The sequence below is a fragment of the Amblyraja radiata genome, chromosome 5 (genome assembly GCF_010909765.2).
Source record: "Amblyraja radiata isolate CabotCenter1 chromosome 5, sAmbRad1.1.pri, whole genome shotgun sequence".
NCBI lineage: Eukaryota > Metazoa > Chordata > Chondrichthyes > Rajiformes > Rajidae > Amblyraja > Amblyraja radiata.
Genome location: NC_045960.1, coordinates 107,788,791 through 107,811,844, shown reverse-complemented (window position 1 = coordinate 107,811,844; position 23,054 = coordinate 107,788,791). Strand labels below are relative to the sequence as shown.

General features: G+C 44.9%; 1 protein-coding gene across 2 annotated transcripts in view; it reads left to right on the top strand.

The window, feature by feature from the left end:
- Positions 1 to 23,054, top strand: part of atg5 (autophagy related 5) — a 177,813-nt gene that overhangs the window by 34,894 nt on the left and 119,865 nt on the right. For both annotated transcript variants that reach the window (XM_033021930.1, XM_033021928.1), the window contains 2 exons: positions 2,683 to 2,761; positions 8,456 to 8,618. In XM_033021930.1, the coding sequence (XP_032877821.1) occupies positions 2,683 to 2,761; positions 8,456 to 8,618 (242 nt within the window). The remainder of the gene's footprint in view (positions 1 to 2,682; positions 2,762 to 8,455; positions 8,619 to 23,054) is intronic.

The following is a 23,054-nucleotide window of genomic DNA, read 5'->3' as shown; positions in this document are numbered from 1 at the left end:
CGATTGGCCTCATTCAGTTCCTACCACTTGTGAACTTATGAAGGTCCTTCGGTCCACATAAGTCTGTGCCGACCAACGATCCCTATTGCACTAGTTATATATATATATATTTACCCTACACACTTGGGACAATTTATAGGCCAATTAACCTACAAACCTGTACGTCTTTGGAGTGTGGGAGGAAACCGGAGCACGTGAATAAAACCCACACGGTTTTCAGGGAGAACGTACAAACTCTGCACATACAGCATCCTTAGTCAGGGTCAAACCCGGGTCTCTGGCGCTGTAAAGGGGCTGTCCCACTGTACAAGCTAATTCAAGAGCTCTCCCGAGTTTAAAAAAAAATCAAACTCGTGGTAAGCACATAGAATGTACGTAGCGGGTACGTCGGAGCTCGGGACGTCTCTTAGCGGCTCGTAACACTAACGGCAGGTACTCGGGAAACGCGGTAAGCTCGTGAAGATTTTTCAACATGTCCACGAGAGTCCCGACTACCCATGAGCGGCTATTACCGTAATTCGAATCAGGGGAAACTCGGGAGAACTCTTGAATTAGCTCGTACAGTGGGACAGGCCCTTTAGGCAGCAACTCTACCGCTGCGCCACTGTGCCTCTGGATGTCTGTGCGTGTGTGTGTGTTTATTTATTTGTTTGTTTGTATGCATACTTGTGTATGTGTGTACTTTTGGCTCCAGCATTTGCATTCCTTGCGCCGACATAACTTGAACATTTTTTGAACATCCGGTTCTGAACATCACAAATTTTTTGGTGTTTTTAGCCATTCACAATCGGAGAATATAAATTCTAGGTATGGCAGCTGCTGAGTTGCAAGTGGGGTGGGTTAATTGGTGTCTGTTTAAAGAAAATACTTGCACGCTACCCTCGTGTGTAGGGAGTGGATGAGAAAGTGAGATTCTTTCAGAATAATGAAAGGCACGGATAGAGTGGATGTGGAGAGGATGTCTCCACTGATGATAGAGTCTAGGACCAGAGGGCATAGCTTCAGAATTAAAGGGCGCTCCTTTAAAAAGGAGGTGAGGAGGAACTTCTTTAGTCGGAGGGTAGTTAATCTGTGGAACTCATTGCCATAGAGGGATGTGGAGGCCAAGTCTGGATATCTTTAAGGCAGAGATGGACAAATTCTTGATTAGAACGGGTGTCAAGGGTTATGGGGAGAAGGCAAAGGTTATGGGATTAGGAGGCAGAGATCAGCCATGATTGAATGGCGGACTAGAATAGCCTAATTCTACTTCTATGACGTGTCGACTTGCAAGATAAGAGAGAACCAGTGTGAATGGGTGTTCGCTGGTTGGAGTGCTCGGTAGGCTGAAGAGCCTATGTCCATGCTATTTCTGTAAACCAAACAACTTGTGATGTAAGAGGCCCTTGGCTGCCCTTGCCATTTGCTTATGTGCCAGGAGGTGAGCCTACTGTGGGAGACCATGCCTGGATCAATGCTGGGAAAAACACTGGTCCAAGGCTCAGATATGGATCAGTATGGAACGAGCTGTCGGAGGAGGTAGTTGAGGCAACGTTTAAATAGGTACATGGATAGTTCAGTCTAGTTTAATTTAATGTTTTGTGTGCCGAGATACAGTGAAAAGCATTTGTTGCGTTCTATCCAGTTAGCAGAAAGACATCACACGATTACCACCCACCACCGAGCCTTGCGGTACCCCACTAGTCACTGCCTGCCATTCTGAAAGGGACCCGTTAATCCCTACTCTTTGTTTCCTGTCTGCCAACCAATTTTCTATCCATGTCAGCACTCTACCCCCAATACCATGTGCCCTAAATTTGCCCACTAATCTATGTGGGACCTTATCAAATGCTTTCTGAAAGTCCAGGTACAGTACATCCACTGGCTCTCCCTTGTCCATTTTCCTAGTTACATCCTCAAAAAATTCCAGAAGATTAGTCAAGCATGATTTCCCCTTCGTAAATCCATGCTGACTCGGACCGATCCTGTTACTGACCATACAGACATTATCCGTAGTCAGGATCGAACACAGGGCCCTGGCATTATAAGGGAGCAACTCTACCGCTGTGCCACTGTGCCGACCTTAGTATATTAGTAGGTAGACAAAAATGCTGGAGAAGCTCAGCGGGTGAGGCAGCATCTATGGAGCGAAGGAATAGGTGACGTTTCGGGCCGAGACCCTTCTTCAGACTGATGTGGGGGGTGGGGTCGGGAAGAAGAAAGGAAGAGGCGGCTTCGGAGAGTGGAGCAGAACTTCTTCAAAGTAGGCATACCTTGAGGAGATATCGCAGTGGAGTAGATGAAATGTTTAAGAAAGAACTGCAGATGCTGGAAAAATCGAAGGTCGACAAAAATATGAGAGCAATACCATGAATAATATAACAAACGACACTCAAAAACTTTAAAAGTAACACCGGTACTACAGCTTTCACATAGATATATCGCTGTAGACACCAAACTTTTCCGATGTTTTCACATTGTTCATTTATTTGTGACCAATGTGTAATTGTTAAGCCAAAATGTTCTAGTGTTACGTACCATTCAAGTGATGTTTTTGTGCTCGGATGAAAAATATGTGTGGGCAATGAACTTATTTTTAATCACAGTATTAGAAATATTCAGAAAATGTTTCCGATGATGATTGCACAGGATATAATTTTCTGCTTTCAGTTACCAGTCTTGTTTCCTTTTGTTTTTCATCAGGCATTATCCCATTGGCTTACTCTTCGATCTGCATGCGTCGAACGCTGCACTGCCGTGGAACGTTATAGTTCACTTTAAGGTAACTAACTTTACACTTTTGACTGCTATGGAGTGATACAGTGTGGAAACAGACCTTTAGGTACAACTTGCCCCCCACCGGCCAACAAAGTCCCACCTGCATGCGTATGGGCCATATCCAAGAGTCAAGAGTGTTTTATTGCCATATGTCCCGGATGGGACAATGAAATTCTTACTTGCTGCAGCACAACAGAATGTGTGAATATGTAAACATGGTACAAAACAGGGGGAAGAGAAAAAGTTCAATAAATAACAAATCTAGTGCAATAATTATATCGTGTTTTGCAGTTCCGAGCTTATTCATTGTTGTGTTTAATATCCCTCTAAACCTGTCCAAGCCATGTATCTGTCTAACTGTTTCTGAAATGTTAGGATAGTCCCAGCCTCAACTACCTCCTCTGGCAGCTTGTTCCATACACCCACCACCCTTTGTGTGAAATGGTACCCCTCAGATTCCTATTAAACCTTTTCACCTTAAACCTATGTCCCCTGGTCCTCGATTCGCCTACTCTGGGCAAGAGACTTTGTGCATCTACCCGATCTATTCCTCTCATGATTTTATACACCTTGCTATGTTGTGTAAAACTGAAGAATTGCAAGCAGGGGCCAACTTAGACGGGGCACATTGGTCGGCAAGGGCGAGTTGGGCCGAAGGGTCTGTTTTCGTGCTGTTTGACTGTACAGCATACATTTTACACATAGGTGGCACGGCGGTGCAACTGGTAGAGCTGCTGCCTCACAGCACCAGGGACCCGGGTTCGATCCTGACCTTGGGTGCTGTCTGTGTGGTGTTTGCTTGTTCTCCCTGTGACCGCATGGATTTCCTCCGGGTGCTTTGCCTCTAAAGATCTCAAGGTTAATTGGCCTCTAAAATTCCCCTTGGTGCGCAGGGAGTGGGCGAGAAAATGGGGTAACTTAGAACTGATCAGTGGTCAGCGTGGACTCGGTGGACCAAAGGTCCATGTGTCCATGCTGTACCTCTCAATCAATCAATATTATAGTGGTCATTTCAAATGTTACAGTTGCCAAAATGCCCAGAAAAATATTTATGAGATGATCGTGGCACACAGAGCAGACTGATTTAGCTTTATATGATAGAATTCATGGCTTCCATAATTCTGTTGTGCTGAAGCAAAGCAAGAATTTCATTGTCCTATATGGGACACATGACAATAAACTCTCTTAGAAACATAGAAACTAGGTGCAGGAGTAGGCCATTCGGCCCTTCGAGCCTGCACCGCCACTCGATATGATCATGGCTGATCATCCAACTCAGTATCCCATCCCTGCCTTCTCTCCATACCCCCTGATCCCTTTAGCCACAAGGGCCACATCTAACTCCCTCTTAAATATAGCCAATGAACTGGCCTCAACTACCTTCTGTGGCAGAGAATTCCACAGATTCACCACTCTCTGTGTAAAAAATGATTTTCTCATCTCAGGTCCTAAAAGACTTCCCTCTTATCCTTAAACTGTGACCCCTAGTTATGGACTTCCCCAACATCGGGAATAATCTTCCTGCATCTAGCCTTGTCCAACCCCTTAAGAATTTTGTAAGTTTCTATAAGATCCCCCCTCAATCTTCTGAATTCCAGCGTGTACAAGCCGAGTCTATCCAGTCTTTCTTCATATGAAAGTCCTGCCATCCCAGGAACCAGTCTGGTGAACCTTCTCTGTACTCCCTCTATGGCAAGAATGTCTTTCCTCAGATTAGGAGACCAAAACTGTATGCAATACTCCAGGTGTGGTCTCACCAAGACCCTGTACAACTGCAGTAGAACCTCCCTGCTCTTATACTCAAATCCTTTGACTCTTGAATCTTGAAGATTTGATGGAATGATGTTGGTAATTGCAATGGAAATGTCACCAATTTCTCCATTTGAAGATCACAGCTAAAAACCATCATCCCTGGAAATATTGCAGAAAATTTTGTCTGTACCTCTTTGGAACATATTCTAAAATATGTTAACCTGGGCTGGACAGAATGCTCCAGAGGGGTCCTGATTCAACACAATTTTGCATCAAGTAAAATATCAGCACATATATAGAAACATAGAAACCTAGAAAATAGGTGCAGGAGGAGGCCATTCGGCCCTTCAAGCCAGCACCGGCATTAATTGTGATCATGGCTGATCGTCCCCAATCAATAACCCATATCCCTTGATTCCACTAGCCCCTAGAGCTCTATCTAACTCTCTCTTAAATCCATCCAGTGATTTGGCCTCCACTGCCCTCTGTGGCAGGGAATTCCACAAATTCACAACTCTCTGGGTGAATTTATTTTTTCTCACCTTGGTCTTAAATGGCCTTCACTTTATTCTAAGACGGTGGCCCCTGGTTCTGGACTCGCCCAACATTGGGAACATTTTTCCTGCATCTAGCTTGTCCAGTCCTTTTATAATTTTATATGTTTCTATAAGATTGCCCCTCATCCTTCTAAACTCCAGTGAATACAAGCCTAGTCTTTTCAATCTTTCCTCATATGACAGTCCCGCCATCCCAGGGATCAATCTCGTGAACCTACACTGCACTGCCTCAATCACAAGGATGTCCTTCCTCAAATTAGGAGACCAAAACTGTACACAATGCTCCAGATGTGGTCTTACCAGAGCCCTGTACAACTGCAGAAGAACCTCTTTACTCCTATACTGAAATCCTCTTGTTATGAAGGATTGAAAATGAAAGGATGTTGAATTGAAAAGTTGTTTTGCCTATTGCAGACTCAAATGATTACATAGCCAGCAGTCGATTGCCTTACCATACAGTTAAATGTGGAAAGTACCATTGAGTGGAATCAAAAACATCTCAAAAGACTTTTCAACAAAAAATCATCCGATTCTCTCAACATCCATCTTGTCAATTGGCTTTAGAATCGTCTATGTTTTAAAGTAGACAAAAAATGCTGGAGAAACTCAGCGGGTGAGGCAGCATCTATGGAGAGAAGGAATAGGTGACTTTTCGGGTCAAGACCCTTCTTCAGACTATATGTTTTAGTTACATTTCTTCTCGAGCTTCTGAACTCCAGCAGGTACAAGCCTGGCATGTGTCATCTTTGCTCATTGAACATACAGGTTATAGCACACATGTAGTAAACATTTTCTGAGGTGTTTAGTTTAGAGATACAGAGATACAACAGGCCCTTCGGCCCACCGACACCCACTTGGATCAATTTACAATTTTACCAAAGCCAATTAACCTACAAACTCGTACGTCTTTGTGGGAGAAAACTGGAGCATCCAGAGAAAACCCTCGCAAGTGACGGGGAAACGTACAAACAGACAGCATCCGTGGTCACATGAAGTTGTAGGTCAGGACCCTTCTTCAATCAAGAAGGGTTCTGACCCAAAACGACATCTATCCATGTTCTCCAGAGATGCTGCTTCACCCGCTGAGATACTCCAGTACTTTGGTTTTTTTTTTTCTCCGTTGGTTTCTCCGTTCAACCAATCACTTTAAGAATGATTTTCTATAGCCCAAGTGTCAGGTGTTCAGTGTTTTTTTGTTGAACCTGTCCTAAAATAAAAGAATCGAAGATTCTGGTATTTTAAGTAAAACTAATTCAGGCTCTAATAAGTTGGATGTAATGCACTTGATTGGTGCAAAGTGATGTTGGCTTTCACTAATATTCAGAAAGGATTCAAAATGAACCTGTTTCACAACTATTTAGTTTCACATTGCAACCTACTCTAAGACTCAGTTTAGGTTATTGTCACGTGTACCGAGGTACAGTGAAAAGTTTTTGTTGTGTGCTAACCGGTCAGCCCTGGATATTGATACATGATTACAATCGAGCAAGTACACAATAGAGGGAATAATGCTTAATGCAAACTTTATGTTTACTAAAGTCCGATTAAAGATAATCCCCGGGTCTCCAATGAGGTAGATAGCCCACGATTGCTCTCTAGTTGTTGGTAGGGTGGTTAAGTTGCCTGATAACAGCTGGGAAGAAACTGTCTCTGAATCCTGAGGTGTTTAAGAAAGAACTGCAGATGCTGGAAAAATTGAAGGTAGATTAAAAATGCTGGAGAAACTCAGCGGGTGGCAACATCTATGGGGAGAAGGAATAGGCGATGTTTCGGGTGTCGACCCGAAACGTCGCCTATTCCTTCTCCCCAAAGATACTGCCTCACCCGCTGAGTTTCTCCAGCATTTTTCTCTTCCTTGAATCCTGAGGTGTCGGTTTTGACACTTCTGTGCCTTTTGTCTGATGGGTTGAGAAATTCATAGCTATCGCAGGAAATAATGGATTTTAGCTTAATATTTGTTTGATGAAGTGGTTGAAGCAAAGCAAGAATTTCATTGTCCTATCAGGGACACATGACAATAAACTCTCTTGAGTCTTGAATCTTGTTCATTTATGTTCTAAGCATCAGCAGACCTGGCTATTTAGTCTTCACCATAGCCCAACATAATCTTTTCTGCCTGCGTGCATTCGCTCATTCACGTCCAACAAGCGTTTAAGTGTAAATTTATTATTGTCTCGTGTACTGAGGCACAGTGAAAAGCTGTGTTTTACATGCTATTCAATCAAATCAGATCATGCTATGCATAAATACAACCAAGCCAAATCCTGATTGTCAAATCTAATCAAGTCAAACTCAACAGCTGAAGAACAATCAAATTGTGCTCCTGGCATTCTTCCCTGCTAAATTCCAACCTTGCCCACAATACAGGCCCAAATGAGGCGCTGACCAAATGTTGAACCTGGTAATTATGAGTGTCTTGCCGAATTGCTGGACGAACTCACCGAACCCTTGGGGAAAGGGTAGTTCCTGAGCGCAATATGTTTTTTAAAAGATCACTTATACGGTGTTCCACATTATCAGCCTATTTTTTTTAATGGGCTCCTAAGCCACATGAGAATGCCACAAACAACCGAGAGTTCTTGTTCAAGCTTGAAGGCAGCACAGTGGCGCAACGGTAAGAGTTTCTGCCACACAGCTCCAGAGATCCGGGTGCAATCCTGACCACAGGTGCTGTCTACTGAGATTGTACGTTCTCCCTGTGACCACGTGGGTTTCTCCGGCTGTTTTCAGTTTCCTCACACATTCCAAAGACACGCAGGCTTACAGGCTAATTGGCTTCTGTAAATTGTCCCCGCGGTGTAGGATAGAACTAGTGTACGGAACATCATTGGTCGGTGCAGACTCGGTGAGCCGAAGGGCCTGTTTCCATGCTGTATCTCTAAACTAAACTAAGGCGGGGCCTGCCCTGAAACTTCACCTATCCATGTTCTCCGGGGATGCTGCCTGACCCGCTGACTCACTCCAGCGCTTAATGCGAAATATATATTATTTTTGCCGCTGTTCGTAAGTTCTAGGAGCAGAATTAGGCTTTTCGGCCTATCAAGTCCACTCCGCCATTCAATCATGGCTGATCTATCTCTCCCTCTCTAAAATCTTATCTATACTCCCAAGCCTTTCCTGACGTCCACTGAGCGAGGGTTATATGTATATATGTATGTAGCTTGTTTGTCTATACTACTCTTATAACAGATGTAAAGCACTTTGGCCAACGAGAGTTGTTTTTTAAATGTGCTATATAAATAAATGTGACGACTTGACTTGACTCTCAACCCCATTCTCTTGCCTTCTCCCCATCACCCCCGACACCCGCACCAATCAAGAACTGATGTGTGGGACGAGCGGTTCATTTACTAATTGAGAGTGCACTGCTTATATTTTTCTTTCCCCAGAATTTTCCCGAAACTGAAATACTTCATTGCCTCACGAAAGACGCGGTCGAGGCTCATTTTATGTCTTCCATTAAAGAAGCTGATGCCTTAAAACACAAAAGTCAAGTCATCAATGAGATGTTGAAAAAGGATCACAAGCAGCTTTGGATGGGCTTACAAAATGGTACGTAACCTTGTTTGTCATGTCGGTGTTGTTTATTTGGCTAGCCTTGTCGCAGATGTCCCCGTCTTCCTGTGTGAGACGAATAACTGGAAAACTGTTCCACAATTTCACTTCCCACTTCCAAATTTGTTATTTTCCTGAACAATTGTTTACTATTTTTAACCAAGGACTCTCGACACAATAGTGTTATATTTCCATATAATAGGCGGGAAAAGTTTCCTCCAGGATATTGAGGACAAATACGACCATTCATGTCCACTTCCTATATCTGCAATCTGAGGTTTTCTTTTGAATGCAGTTGTTGAATGGCCCATTTTAAAATACCTTTAAGAGGTTAATTGTTTTAGCCCAGAATTAAAAGCTGAGAATGCACCTGCAGTAAAATTGCTTCAGTAGTCGACTACTTCAGGCGAAGAACACCACAGAACTTTTTTTCCCTTTGGCTATCAAACTGTACAACTCCTCTCCCTTCTGTTGTGGGGTAGACTGACTCCCCTCACCCTCCCATCCCCCCCTCCCCCATCTTTGCACATCCCTAATCCTTTCCACTCGTCACTTTAATTTCATGTATAAGAAGAATGAATTAGAATGAGAATGAATAAGTTTATTGGCCAAGTATTCACATACAAGGAATTTGCCTTGGTGCTCCGCCCACAAGTGACAGCATCTAATAACAAATGTAAAGCACTTTGGCCAACGAGAGATGTTTTTTAAATGTGCTATATAAATAAATGTGACTTGACTTGACTTGACATGACATACAGTGACAGTTACGAATGACACATAAAACACTAAGCATTAATAATAAAACACCATTGATCAAACACGTGAACCAAACAAAATACCAGAGCAAAAGGAGGCTACAGATTTTTGGTTATTGAGTAGAGCTACTACTCGTGGAAAAAAGCTGTTTTTATGTCTGGCTGTGGCAGCTTTGACAGTCCGGAGTCGCCTTCCAGAGGGAAGTGATTCAAAGAGTTTGTGGCCAGGGTGAGAGGGGTCAGAGATGATCTTACCCGCTCGCTTCCTGGCCCTTGCAGTGTGTACAATACTGTACAGTGTACAGTATCTTGTGCATTATGAGTGTTGGCAGATCAATTTCCCTCCTGGGATAAATAAAAGTTCTATCGTATCAAACACCTCAAGTGCATTATTAAACAATTGAAGTCATGTTGGTAACTTTCAAGAGAACCATAGCTAGGGAGCTGAAAGCCTTGGAGGTCAGAGCAATGTGCACTTTTATAGACCTTAGACTTTGAATTTTCGAGATACAATGCAAAAAAAGGCCCTTTGGCTCACCAAGTCTGTGCCGACCTGCGGATCCCTGTAAGCTAACACTATCCTACACACACTAGGGACAATCTTACAATTTACCGAAACCAATTAACCTACAAACCTGTACGTCTTTGGAGTGTTGGAGGAAACCGGAGCACCCGGAGAAAACGCATGCGGTCACAGTGAGAACGCTTTATTATTTAACTGAAAATGTTACTTTGGGAAGGCAACAGGAAATTTGTCTATGGTGTGAACCTGCCTTCATTATATTTCACGTTGAGGATGTCTCTAGCTAACGTTTTCAACGTTGGAAATGTTCCACATTACGTGCTGACTTCTAGTAATCCTGATGGTTGAAGAATTTCCGAACCTGTAGAGGTCTATGGTACTTGAATGTAGCCAAAACATTGTGCAGCAAAACACTCCATCCAGGGTGTTGCTGATGCTAAACACTTGGGTGCCTCCTTACCCGAGACCCGGGTTTGATCCTGACTACGGGTGCTGTCTGTACGGAGTTTGTAGAGTTGCTGCCTTACTCGAGACCCGGGTTTGTTCCTGGCTACGGGTGCTGTCTGTACGGAGTCTGTACGTTCTCCCTGTGACTGCGTGGGTTTTCTCCAGGTGCTCCAGTTTCCTCCCACACGTACAGGTTTGTGTAGGTTAGGGTTCTCTCTATAATACAGAAAAATCCCCTAACACCTGTCCAACAGATCAGAAACACTCTTCAGGAGTCACGTGTGGATTTGTTAATGACCACTGTCCGCAGAAGACTTCATGAACAGAAATACAGAGGCTACACTGCAAGATGCAAACCACTGGTTAGCCACAAAAATAGTATGGCCAGGTTACAGTTTGCCAAGAAGTACTTAAAAGAGCAACCACAGTTGTGGAAAAAGGTCTTGTGGACAGATGAGACGAAGATTAACTTATATCTGAGTGATGGCAAGAGCAAAGTATGGAGGAGAGAAGGAACTGCCCAAGATCCAAAGCATACCGCCTCATCTGTGAAACACAGTGGTGGGGGTGTTATGGCCTGGGCATGTATGGCTGCTGAAGGTACTGGCTCACTTATCTTCATTGATGATACAACTGCTGATGGTAGTAGCATAATGAATTCTGAAGTGTATAGACACATCCCATCTGCTCAAGTTCAAACAAATGCCTCAAAACTCATTGGCCGGCGGTTCATTCTACAGCAAGACAATGATCCCAAACATACTGCTAAAGCAACAAAGTAGTTTTTCAAAGCTAAAAAATGGTCAATTTTTGAGTGGCTGTCAATCACCCGATCGGAACCCGATTGAGCATGCCTTTGATATGCTGAAGAGAAAACTGAAGGGGACAAGCCCCCAAAACAAGCATAAGTTAAAGATAATAATAATAATAATAGTAAATTTTATTTATGGGCGCCTTTCAAGAGCCTCAAGGACACCTTACAAAAATTTAGCAGGTAGAGGAAAAACATGTAAGGGGAATGAAATAAATAGTAGAGACATGACTCGTACACAAAGTAAAGACAGAATACAATTCAAAACACAATATGAGGCAGTTAATGCACAGATGAAAAGGGAGGGGGACGTGGGGCTAAGGATAGGCAGAGGTGAAGAGATGGGTCTTGAGGCGGGACTGGAAGATGGTGAGGGACACGGAATTGCGGATCAGTTGGGGGAGGGAGTTCCAGAGCCTGGGAGCTGCCCTGGAGAAGGCTCTGTCCCCAAAACTGCGGAGGTTGGACTTGTGGATGGAGAGGAGACCGGCTGATGTGGATCTGAGGGACCGTGAGGGTTGGTAGGGGGAGAGGAGGTCAGTGAGATATGGGGGGGCCAGATGGTGGAGGGCTTTGTAGGTGAGGATCAGGATTTTGTAGGTGATCCGGTGGGAGATGGGAAGCCAGTGAAGTTGTTTGAGGACTGGAGTGATGTGATGCCAGGATTTAGTGTGGGTGATGAGTCGGGCCAGTTGGAGTTGGTTGATGTAGGTGGAGCTGATGCCAAGGAGAAGTGAGTTACAATAGTCCAGTCGGGAGGAGATGGCCTGGCAGAGCATCACCAGAGAAGTCACCCAGCAACTGGTGATGTCCATGAATCACAGACTTCAAGCAGTCATTGCATGCAAAGGATATGCAACAAAATACTAAACATGACTGCTTTCATTTACTTGACATTGCTGTGTCCCAAATATTATGGTGCCCTGAAATGGGGGTGACTGTGTATAAACACTGCTGTTTATATGGTGAAACCATGGTGAAACCAAAATTGCACATTGTCAGATTTTAATAAAGGCCATTTTCATACGAAAATGGCCTTTATTAAAATCTGACAATGTGCACTTGAACCACATATGATTTTTTTAAATTACAAATCTCAAATTGTGGAGTACAGAGGCAAATAACTAAATGATGGGTCTTTGTCGCAAACATTATGGAGGGCACTGTATGTTGTATCTATTATTGTTCATGTGGTGCAATGCTGGAATGAAAGAAAAAAGCAGAATCATTTTGTTGAGTTGAGTTCAGTTTATTTTCACGTGTACCGAGGTACAATGAAAAGCTTTTGGTGCATGGCAACCAGTCAGCGGAAAGACAATACAGGATCACAATCGAGCCGTCCACAGTGTACAGATACATGATAACGGGAGCTCGGCCCAGATATATAACAGGAATAACGTGAATAATGTTTCGTGTCAGATAAAATCCAGTAAAGTCCGATCAAAAATAGTCCGAGGGTCTCCAATGAGTAGATAGTAGCCCAGGACTGCTCTCTAGTTGTCCAACCAACAAGCGTATAATATCAACTCAAACCTTGTCCTGATTAGAAATGTGGCACCTAAAGTCGATATGCAAATCTTAAAGCAACATAAGGGAGCCACAGCCTTGTGAAAGTATGAATGTTACCTTGCTTTTAAGAAAAATCAGGCATTGAAAATACGAAATAAAAGCTGCTTCTGAAACTGCTAGAACACTTTTAGAATATCTAGCATCTTTCATTGCTTTTTATAGGGTTTTTGCATAGGTTTTTTGAAGATCTCTAACTTATGAAACAGTACATAGAACCACAAAAGAAAAGAAAGTACCATTTGAGTCCATGAAATCTCAGAACCACGATACATCTGCAAGTATCTTCTGGAGGTGAAACGAGAAACAAAACTGATTCTGACGGTTGGCTCACAAAAAAAATAATATTTGCAGAATGTTTAAAAGGGCGTGTACAGGATTGAACCAATTCTCGTTTTTACCATCTTGATCAACCAACTAAATTACGCTGAGTAAAGGATTCTCAGATGATTCGGTTCAACGTGTGACATTAACACTCTAGTCATCAAACCTCTTGCTGAGGAGCAGAGATTGATCTACAAGTTTTCAAACCTTCTCCCTCCATTGTAAATGAGACACGATGAGAAAGGGATTTTTGTCATTTGGCTGGTGAAGCAGATTCACCAGAGCTAAGTCCAATCATTTGATTTCTGTATTTTGCCTTAACTGTACAGCACTCAAAACATTAGCGAAATGCTCTCTTCCCTCTTGCTCTTCAGCCACAGTGGAGGTCAAATAGAGTCATGGTGTTTTATAGTGTGGAACAGGCGCTTGAGCCCAATTTGCCTACACCGACTAATTGGTCCCACCTCCCTGCCTTTTGCCCATACCTCTCCAAACCTGTCCCATCCATGTACCTGTCTAATTGCTTCTTAAACGTTGCGATAGACCCTAACACAACCACCTCCTCCGGCAGCTCGTTCCATATGCCCACCAACCACCCTTTGTGTGAAAAAATCACCCCTCAGATTCCTGTAAAACCTTTCCCCCTTCACCTTAAACCTGCGTTTGGCCATAATCCCTCTAGACCTGTTCTATCCATGCACCTGCCTAATTGTTTCTTAAACATTGTGATCGTTCCTGCCTCATCTGCCTGCTCAGGCAGCTCAAAGTGACTGCTTCTTCTTCTTCTTGCATATGGCCTGCGCAGCCTAAAGTTGTCGGTCAACTAGTTGTCGGTCAACACGTCGGGTGGATCGCATTAGTCGGAACAGGGTAGACCATGTGAAGGTTGCAATCTCCCATCCCAAAGTGACTGCGCCACCACTCCTGGAATATGATAAGCTGTCGGCTGATAGAGTTTGAGACAAACAGCACAGAAACAGGCGCTTAGATCCTCGGTGATCTAATCTTGTCGAATGCGAAATCCACATAGATATCGTCTATATCGCAATATCCTCATCAATCTTTAGTTTGGTTTGGAGACACAGCCCTTCTGCAACTGGCCCTTCAGCCCACTGAGTCCATGCCAACCATTGATCACACATTCACACCAGCTCTGTGTTAGATGTGACTGGTGGTGGGAACACGTTGAAGGTGGCAGGAACGATATAGCAGCGCATTTGGAAAGCAGTGACAGGATCGGTCAAAGTCAACATAGATTTATGAAGGGGAAATCATGCTTGACCAAACCTTTTGGAATTTTTTGAGGATGTAACAAGTAGAATGGATAAGGGAGAGCCAGTGGATGTGGTGTATCCAGACTTTCAAAAAGCCTTTGACATGGTCCCACACAAGAGATTAGTGTGCAAAATTAGCGCTCATGGTATTGGGGGTAGGGTATTGACATGGATAGAGAACTGCTTGGCAGACAGGAAACAAAGAGCAGGAATTAACGGGTCCTTTTGAGAATGGCAGGCAGTGACTAGTGGGGTGCCACAAGGCTCGGTGCTGGGTTGGGTGTGGGCAGACGCATGGCAGATGCAGTATAATGTGGATAAGTGTGAGGTTATCCACTTTGGTGGCAAGAACAGGAAGGCAGATTATTATCTGAATGGTATCAGATTAGGAGAAGGGGAGGTGCAACGAGACCTGGGTGTGCTTGTACATCAGTCACTGATAGTAAGCATGCAGGTTCAGCAGGCAGTGAAGAAAGCTAATGGCATGTTGGCCTTTATTGCGACAGGATTTGAGTTTAGGAGCAAGGAGGTCCTACTAAAGTTGTATAGGGCCGTGGTGAGACCGCACCTGGAGTATTCTGTGCAATTTTGGTCTCCTAATTTGAGGAAGGACATTATTGCTATTGAGGGTGTGTAGCGTAGGTTCACCAAGTTAGTTCCCGGGATGGCGGGACTGACATATGATGAAAGAATGGGTTGACTGGGCTTGTATTCGCTGGAATTTAGAAGAATGAGAGGGGGTCTTATAGAAATGTATAAAATTCTTAAAGGATTGGAGACGCAGGAAAAAATGTTCCTGATGATGAGGGAGTCCAGAACCAGGGGCCACAGTTAAAGCATAAGGGGTAGGCCATTTAGGACTAGGATGGAAAAAAACCCTTTTCACCTAGAGAGCTGTGAATCTGTGGAATTCTCTGCCACAAAAGGCCGTGGAAGCCAATTCACTGGATGTTTTCAAGAGAGAGTTATGCCCCTGTCCCACTTAGGAAGCCTGAACGTAAACCTCTGGAGACTTTGCGCCCCACCCAAGGTTTCCGTGCAGTTCCCGGAGGTTGCAGGTGGTTGCTGGAGGTTGCAGGTAGTGGAAGCAGGTAGGGAGACTGACAAAAACCTCCGGGAACCGCATGGAAACCCTGGGTGGGGCGCAAAGTCTCCAGAGGTTTCCGTTCAGGTTTCCTAAGTGGGACAGGGGTATTAAATTTAGCTCTTGTGGCGAAGGGAATCAAGGGATAAGGAGAAAAAGCCAGAACGAGGTACTGATTTTGGATGATCAGCCATGATCATACTGAATGGCGGTGCTGGCTCGAAGGGCCGAATTGCCCACTACTGCACCTATTTTCTATGTTTCTATGAACCTTTTCATACTTCTAGTTTCCCTCTCCCCTGACTCTCAGTCTGAAGAAGGGTTCTGACCTAAAACGTCACCTATCCCTTCTCTCCAGAGATTTTGACTGACCCGCTGAGTTAATCCAGCTTTTTGCGTCGTATTCTGGTACAGGACAAAGCCTGGCAATTGATAGGTGGATATAACTGGGGGTTATAGGCCGATGGGTGGACAAAGGCCAGAGATGAGAAGAAGACTAATAATAATAGATATGGGGAGAATTGTGTAAATTTTGAAGGCAGTGGAAGGGTGTTACGAGAATTTTATGCTATTTATCTCCATCAGATGGCATTGCAGTTCAATTAATTTCATGCAAGTTGGTAAGAAATGTTTTCAAGAATCGTGGTGGAAATCTTCACGATAAGACAGATTAGAAATCTGTAAACTCTATTCAGAAACTGCCACATTAATTTTAAGTTTCATGAGTATGCAACTTACAAGTTGAGTATAGGAGCAAGGAGGTCCTACCACAGTTGTACAGGGCCCTGGTGAGGCCGCACCTGGAGTATTGTGTGCAATTTTGGTCTCCTAATTTGAGGAAGGACATTCTTGCTATTGAGGGAATGCAGTGTAGGTTCACCAGGTTAATTCCCGGGATGACTCGACTGACATATGATGAAAGGATGGATCGACTGGGCTTGTATTCGCTGGAATTTAGAAGGATGAGAGGGAATCTTATGGAAACATATAAAATTCTTAGAGGATTGGACAGGGGAGATGCAGGAAAAAATTTCCCTATGTTGGGGGAGTCCAGAACCACAGTTTAAGAATAAGGGGTAGGCCATTTAGGACTGAGATGAGGAAAAGCTTTTTCACCCAGAGAGTTGTGAATCTGTGGAATTCTCTGCCACAGAAGGCAGTGGAGGCCAATTCACGGGATGTTTTCAAGAGGGAGTTAGATTTAGCTCGGGGCTAAGGGAATCAAGGGATATGGGGAAAAAGCCCAAAATCAGGCAGCAAATGACATCTGAGTTTATTTTAGAAAAACAAAGAAGGGTGCCGACCCGAAACGTTGCTTGTCCATTCCCTCCAGAGGTGCTACCTGACCCGCTGAGATACTGCAACACTTTGTGCTTTACTCAAGATTCCAGCGTCCAGCAGTTCCTAGTGTTTCCTGCATTATCTGTTTAGAGTGTAGTGTACCTGTTAACTCTTTGCTTGCTTAGTCAATGCAGAAGCCGTCATTGTGAACGGTTTGATTGTATTCAAGGTTTTCAAGGTGAGTTTATTGTCACATGTACCAATTAAGGTACAGGGACATTCAGATTGCCATATAGCCATACCAATAAAGAGCAACAAGACACCCAAATACATGGTTTAACATGAACATCCACCACAGCGACCCCCCCACATTCCTCACTGTGATGGAAGGCAACAAAAATGTTCAATCTTCTCCCTTCTTTGTTCTCCCGCGGTGGGGGACTCAAGCCTTCCGATGTCGGGGCGATCTCAACCCCTCAGTTGAAAAATAGTCACAGGGTCTCCAGCGAGGTGCTGTGGATAGTAGCTCAGGACTGCTCTCTAGATGATTCAGCTGCCTGATAACAGCTGGGAAGAAACTATCCCTGAATCTGTAGATGTACGTTTTCATACTCCGGTTCCTTTTGCCTGATGGGAGAAGAGGGAGTGACTGGGATGAGACGGGGATGTGATTGCGCTGGTGACCTTGCCGAGGCAGCGTGAAGTGTAAACGGAGGCGATGGAAGGGATTGTTCAATTGCCTGATAACAGCTGGGGTGAAATTGTCTCTGAATCTGGAGGCGAGCGTTTTCACACTTCCATACCTCTTGGATGATGGGAGAGGGGAGAAGAAATAGTGGCCTGGGTGCGACTCGTCCTTGATTATGCTGCTGGCCTTGCCGGGACAGAGTGAGGTGTAAATTAAAGGGAGGTTGGTTTGTGTCATGGTCTGGGCTGCCTGTACAAATTCTCTGCAATTTCTTGCGGTCTTGGAAGGAGCTGTTCCCAAACCATGCCGTGATGCATCCCGATAAAATGCGTTCTAAGGCACATCTGTAGAAGTTGGTGAGAGTTGTCGGGGACATGCTGAACCTCCTAATCCTTCCATGGAATTCGAGGCGTCGGTGTGCCTTCTTGGCCATTGCTTCAATATGGGTGGTCCAGGACTAGTTGCTGGTGATATTGACTCCGAGGAACTTGGATGTTTTCAACCATCTCTACTTTAGCACTGTGAATGTATACCTACCTATGTGTACCGCCTCACTCCCTGAAGTCGATCACTATCTCCTTTGTCTTGCTGGCATAGAGAGAACATACATGTGACTTTGTCAAGCACATTCAAATGGAGAAGAAAAATGTGAGTGATTTATCGTACTAGAAGAATGAGGTGAAACGTCTAACCTCCATGGTCCAACTTTAAAAGTATGATGACATGGAGAATCTTTGGGGTTCAATGCACATAGGAGTGGAAATATTTGCAGAGCCAGCGGGAAAGAGGCATCGGTCTGAATGGATTCTGAGCTTCATTGCTTTTGTTTTGAAGTGTCACAGGATTTTTATACAGTATTTCAAGTCAAGTCAAGTTTATTCGTCACATACACATACGAGATGTGCAGTGAAATGAAAAGTGGCAATGCTTGCGGACTTTGTGAAACAAACAAACAACAAACTACAAACAGAATGGAACAGAATCACATATTCTTTTACATATTAAATATTGTGGGAGGAAGGAAAAAGGAAAAAAAACTGCAATATAAAAAAAAGCAGTAGAGTGGTCCAGTAAAGTTAGTCCCTGGTGAGATAGGAGTTTACAGTCCTAATGGCCTCTGGGAAGAAACTCCTTCTCAACCTCTCCGTTCTCACAGCATGGCAACGGAAGTGTTTGCCTGACCGTAGCAGCTGGAACAGTCCGTTGCAGGGGTGGAAGGGGTCTCCCATGATTTTATTGGCTCTGGAGTTGCACCTCCTGATGTATAGTTCCTGCAGAGGGGCGAGTGAAGTTCCCATAGTGCGTTCGGCCGAACGCACTACTCTCTGCAGAGCCTTCTTGCCCTGGGCAGAGCAGTTCCCAAACCAAGTCATGATATTTCCGGACAAGATGCTTTCCACAGCCGCTGAGTAGAAGCACTGGAGGATCCGCAGAGACACTCTGAATTTCCTCAATTGCCTAAGGTGGTAAAGACATTGTCTTGCTTCACTCACGAGTGCTGCAGCTTGTGGTGTCCATGTCATATCCTCAGAGATGTTTCCGAGGTTGTGGTGGAAAAGCTGCATAGGATGGAGCTGAAGATGCTGGTGTAAACCGAAGATAGACACAAAAGGCTAGGGTAACACGGCGGGTCAGGCAACATCTGTGGAGAAACGGAACAGGTGACATTTCGGGCTGAGACTGAAGAAAGGTCTCGACCCGAAACGTCACCTTTTCCTTTTCTCCAGAAATGCTGCCTGACCCGTTGAGTTACTCCGGCTTTTTGTATGTCTATCTTCGAGGAAAAGGTGCAGGTGGGAGCAAACTAGATGTGGGAAGGTGCAACCCAAAGTTGCAGTGATCAAGCTTATTCTTGCCTCTTACTAGAACTGTTGCCTAGGTTACCAATGGACATGATCATTTTCATTTTCAAAGCTATTTTAAAATACAATTTTGTAGTGAAAATGGGTGAATTACCCATCACAATTTTCAAACAAATTGAGCCTCACATCCGCCATGTCATTAAAACCTCCTTCTTTCATCTCCGCAACATCGCCAAACTCAGACCCTCTCTCACACCTCCCGCTGCTGAAAGACTCATCCATGCCTTCATCTCCTCCCGACTGGACTACTGCAACTCACTTCTCCTTGGCATCAGCTCCACCTACATCAACCGACTCCAACTGGTCCAGAACGCAGCCGCCCGACTCATCACCCACACCAAATCCTGGCATCACATCACTCCAGTCCTCAAACAACTTCACTGGCTTCCCATCTCCCACCGGATCAACTACAAAATCCTAATCCTCACCTACAAAGCCATCCACCATCTGGCCCCCCCATATCTCACTGACCCCCTCTCCCCCTACCAACCCTCACGGTCCCTCAGATCCACATCAGCCGGTCTCCTCTCCATCCACAAGTCCAACCTCCGCAGTTTTGGGGACAGAGCCTTCTCCAGGGCAGCTCCCAGGCTCTGGAACTCCCTCCCCCAACTGATCCGCAATTCCGTGTCCCTCACCATCTTCCAGTCCCGCCTCAAGACCCATCTCTTCACCTCTGCCTATCCTTAGCCCCACGTCCCCCTCCCTTTTCATCTGTGCATTAATTGCCTCATATTGTGTTTTGTATTGAATTCTGTCTTTACTTTGTGTACTAGTCATGTCTCTACTATTTATTTCATTCCCCTTACATGTTTTTCCTCTACCTGCTAAATTTTTGTAAGGTGTCCTTGAGACTCTTGAAAGGCGCCCATAAATAAAATTTATTATTATTATTATTATTGTAGCCATTTATAAGTTTTGTACATATACTCCCTGTGGCTCAGCGCTTCAATTCCCCCTCCCATTCCGAATCCGACCTTTCTGTCCTGGGCCACCTCCATTGCCAGAGTGAGCACCACTGGAAACTCGAGGAGCAGCACCTCGTATTCAGCTTGGGCAGTCTGCACCCCAGTGACATGAACATTGACTTCTCCAATTTCCGTTAGCCCTTGCTGTCTCCTCCCCTTCTCTGCTCTCCCTCAGCCCTCTGGCTCCTCCTCTTCCTTTCTTCTTCCCGAACCCCCAAACCTGCATCAGTCTGAAGAAGGGTTTCGGCCCGAATCTTTGCCTATTTCCTTCGCTCCATAGATGTTGCTGAGTATCTCCAGCATTTTTGTCTACCTTCGATTTTCCAGCATCTGCAGTTCCTTCTTGAACATTGTACGTAGACTTCTACCTGCTGTCAGAAATTATAATTTATATACAGCCATTTTTTAAACCAATGATGCCTCCTGTTTGAGGGGGAGTGAGGATGCACACAGAAGTATAGACACAAGGAACTGCAGATGCTGGATTATAAAAAAGACATAAAGTGCGGGAGTAACCCAGTGGGTCAGCTTCTGGAGTGTCAAAGCGCAGGGGAGAGCACTGGGTCGCGATCACAAACAGAAGTACATAAGTTACAGGAGCAGAATTAGGCCATTCGGCCCATCAAGTCTACTCCGCCATTCAGTTGTAGCTGATTTATATTTCTTTCTGTATGCCATTCTCCTGCCTTCTCCCCGTAACCCCCAACACTGATACTAATCAAGAATCCGTCAATCTCTGCCTTTAAAATATCCATTGGCGGCCTCCAATGCCTTCTGTAACAATGAATTCCACAGATTCATCACTCTCTGACTAATGAAATTGCTCTTCATCTCCTTTCTAAAGGTGCGTCCTTTTATTCTGAAGCTGTGCCCTCTGGTCCTAGACTTTCCCACTAGTGGAAACATCCTCTCCACATCCACTCTATCCAAGCCTATCCATGTTCTCCAGCGATGCTGCTTGACCCACTGATTTACTCCAGCACTTTCTGTCGTTTTTTGCACACTGAAATAATTTGGTACATCAAGTGCCAGGGCGGTACAGTGGTGCCGTGGTAGAGTTGCTGCCTTACAGCGCCAGAGACCCAGGTTTGATCTATGGGTGCTGTCTGTATGGAGTTTGTATGTTTTTCGTGTGAGTTTTCTCCGGAATGCTCCCGTTTCCTCCCACACTCCAAAGACGTATAGGTTTTGTAGGTTAATTGGCTAGATATAAATGTAATAGTGCAAGGGTTCCCAACCTGGGGTAAATTTACCCCCAGGGGGTAAATTTCGCCTACCCAGGGGGGTAGATTTGTTGATTCTGGATTTGTACATATTTGTTCTCATTGACTGACTGTGTTTGGTTCTGGTATACCAGTATCTGTTCATCATTAGTTGTTCATAAATAAGTGAAATAACATTGTTATGTGCTATTAAAGTTGCCGGGGGTAAACGGGACGATAAAGGTTGGGAACCCCTGCCCTAGTGTATGTAGGATAGCGTTAGTGTACGGGGATATTTGGTTGGAGTGGACTCAGTGGGCCGAATGGCCTGTTTGTGTGCTGGATCTCTAAAACTAAACTAAAAATGAGTTGAGACTTGGCAACAGCTGAAACATTTGGGTAGACAGTATTTCATCTTACCAGATAGTTTTATACAATACAATACAATTCAATTTATTGTCATTTGGACCCCTTGAGGTCCAAACGAAATGCCGTTTCTGCAGCCATACATTACAAACAAATAGACACAAGACACAACATATTTTACATAAACATCCATCACATTGCTGTGATGGAAGGCCAAAAAAACTTATCTCTCCACTGCACTCTCCCCCCCCGATGTCAGAGTCAAAGTCAAAGCCCCCGGCGGGCGATGGCGATTGTCCCGTGGCCATTTAAGCCACGCCGGGTGATGCAAGGTCGCACACCGGGTTTTGGTGTTGGAGCCCCCGGCGTGCGCTCGCAGAGACCCGCCGCCATTCCAAGCCGCGCGGGGCGGTGCTGTAAGGCCCCGCTCCAGGAGCTCTTCAACCCCGCAACTCGGGCGGGAGAAGTCGCCGTTGCGGGAGCCCTGAAAAGCGGTCTCCCTCCAGGTACCCGCGGGCTCCCGGTGCCGTCCGCCAAACCCGCAGTTGCAGCCACCGAATCTCCGGGGGTCGGGCCGCAGCAGCGTCCACCACAGCTCCACCCGCTCTGGACTCGGCCAGCTCCGCGACGGTGAGGTGAGTAGTTGGCACCACAGCCCCCGGTCTTCCTGTTGGAGGCCGCTCCTCGTTGCAGCCCCAACGACAACGGAGACCCGACAAAGAAAAGGTCGGGTCTCCCGTGCAGGGAGAGATTTAAAAGTTACCCCCAACCCCCCCACACCACCCCCACCCCCCCCACACACATACCCCAACAAAAATAACAAAAACTACATAAAAACATAGACATAAAATAATAAAAACGCAGACGGACTGCAGAGGCCGCTGCAGACGAGAAAATTATATTCATACTGTTTCAGTTCCAAATATTGGTGAATAGTGTAAGTAATAATTTAGAATTGTTGGATTTCCAACTTCAGTTCTACCAACTTTTTGTTGAGCTACTCCGTTTATTCACACCTTAGCTGAAGCCTCCTCTAATAACTGAAGTTGACACTTTATATTGAAACTGCCACCTTAAAGATCGGCGTAGGGTTTTAAGGTTTTGACTCAGTGAAGAATGAGAAATGCTGATTAAATATCTAGGTTGGGATTGTGTGTAAGTTTAGTTTCGGGACACAGGGCGGAAACAAGTCCTTCAGCCCACCGAGTCTGTGCACCAGCACTATGCTACACACTAGGGACAATTTACCATTTTTTTTACCAAAGCCAATTAACCTACA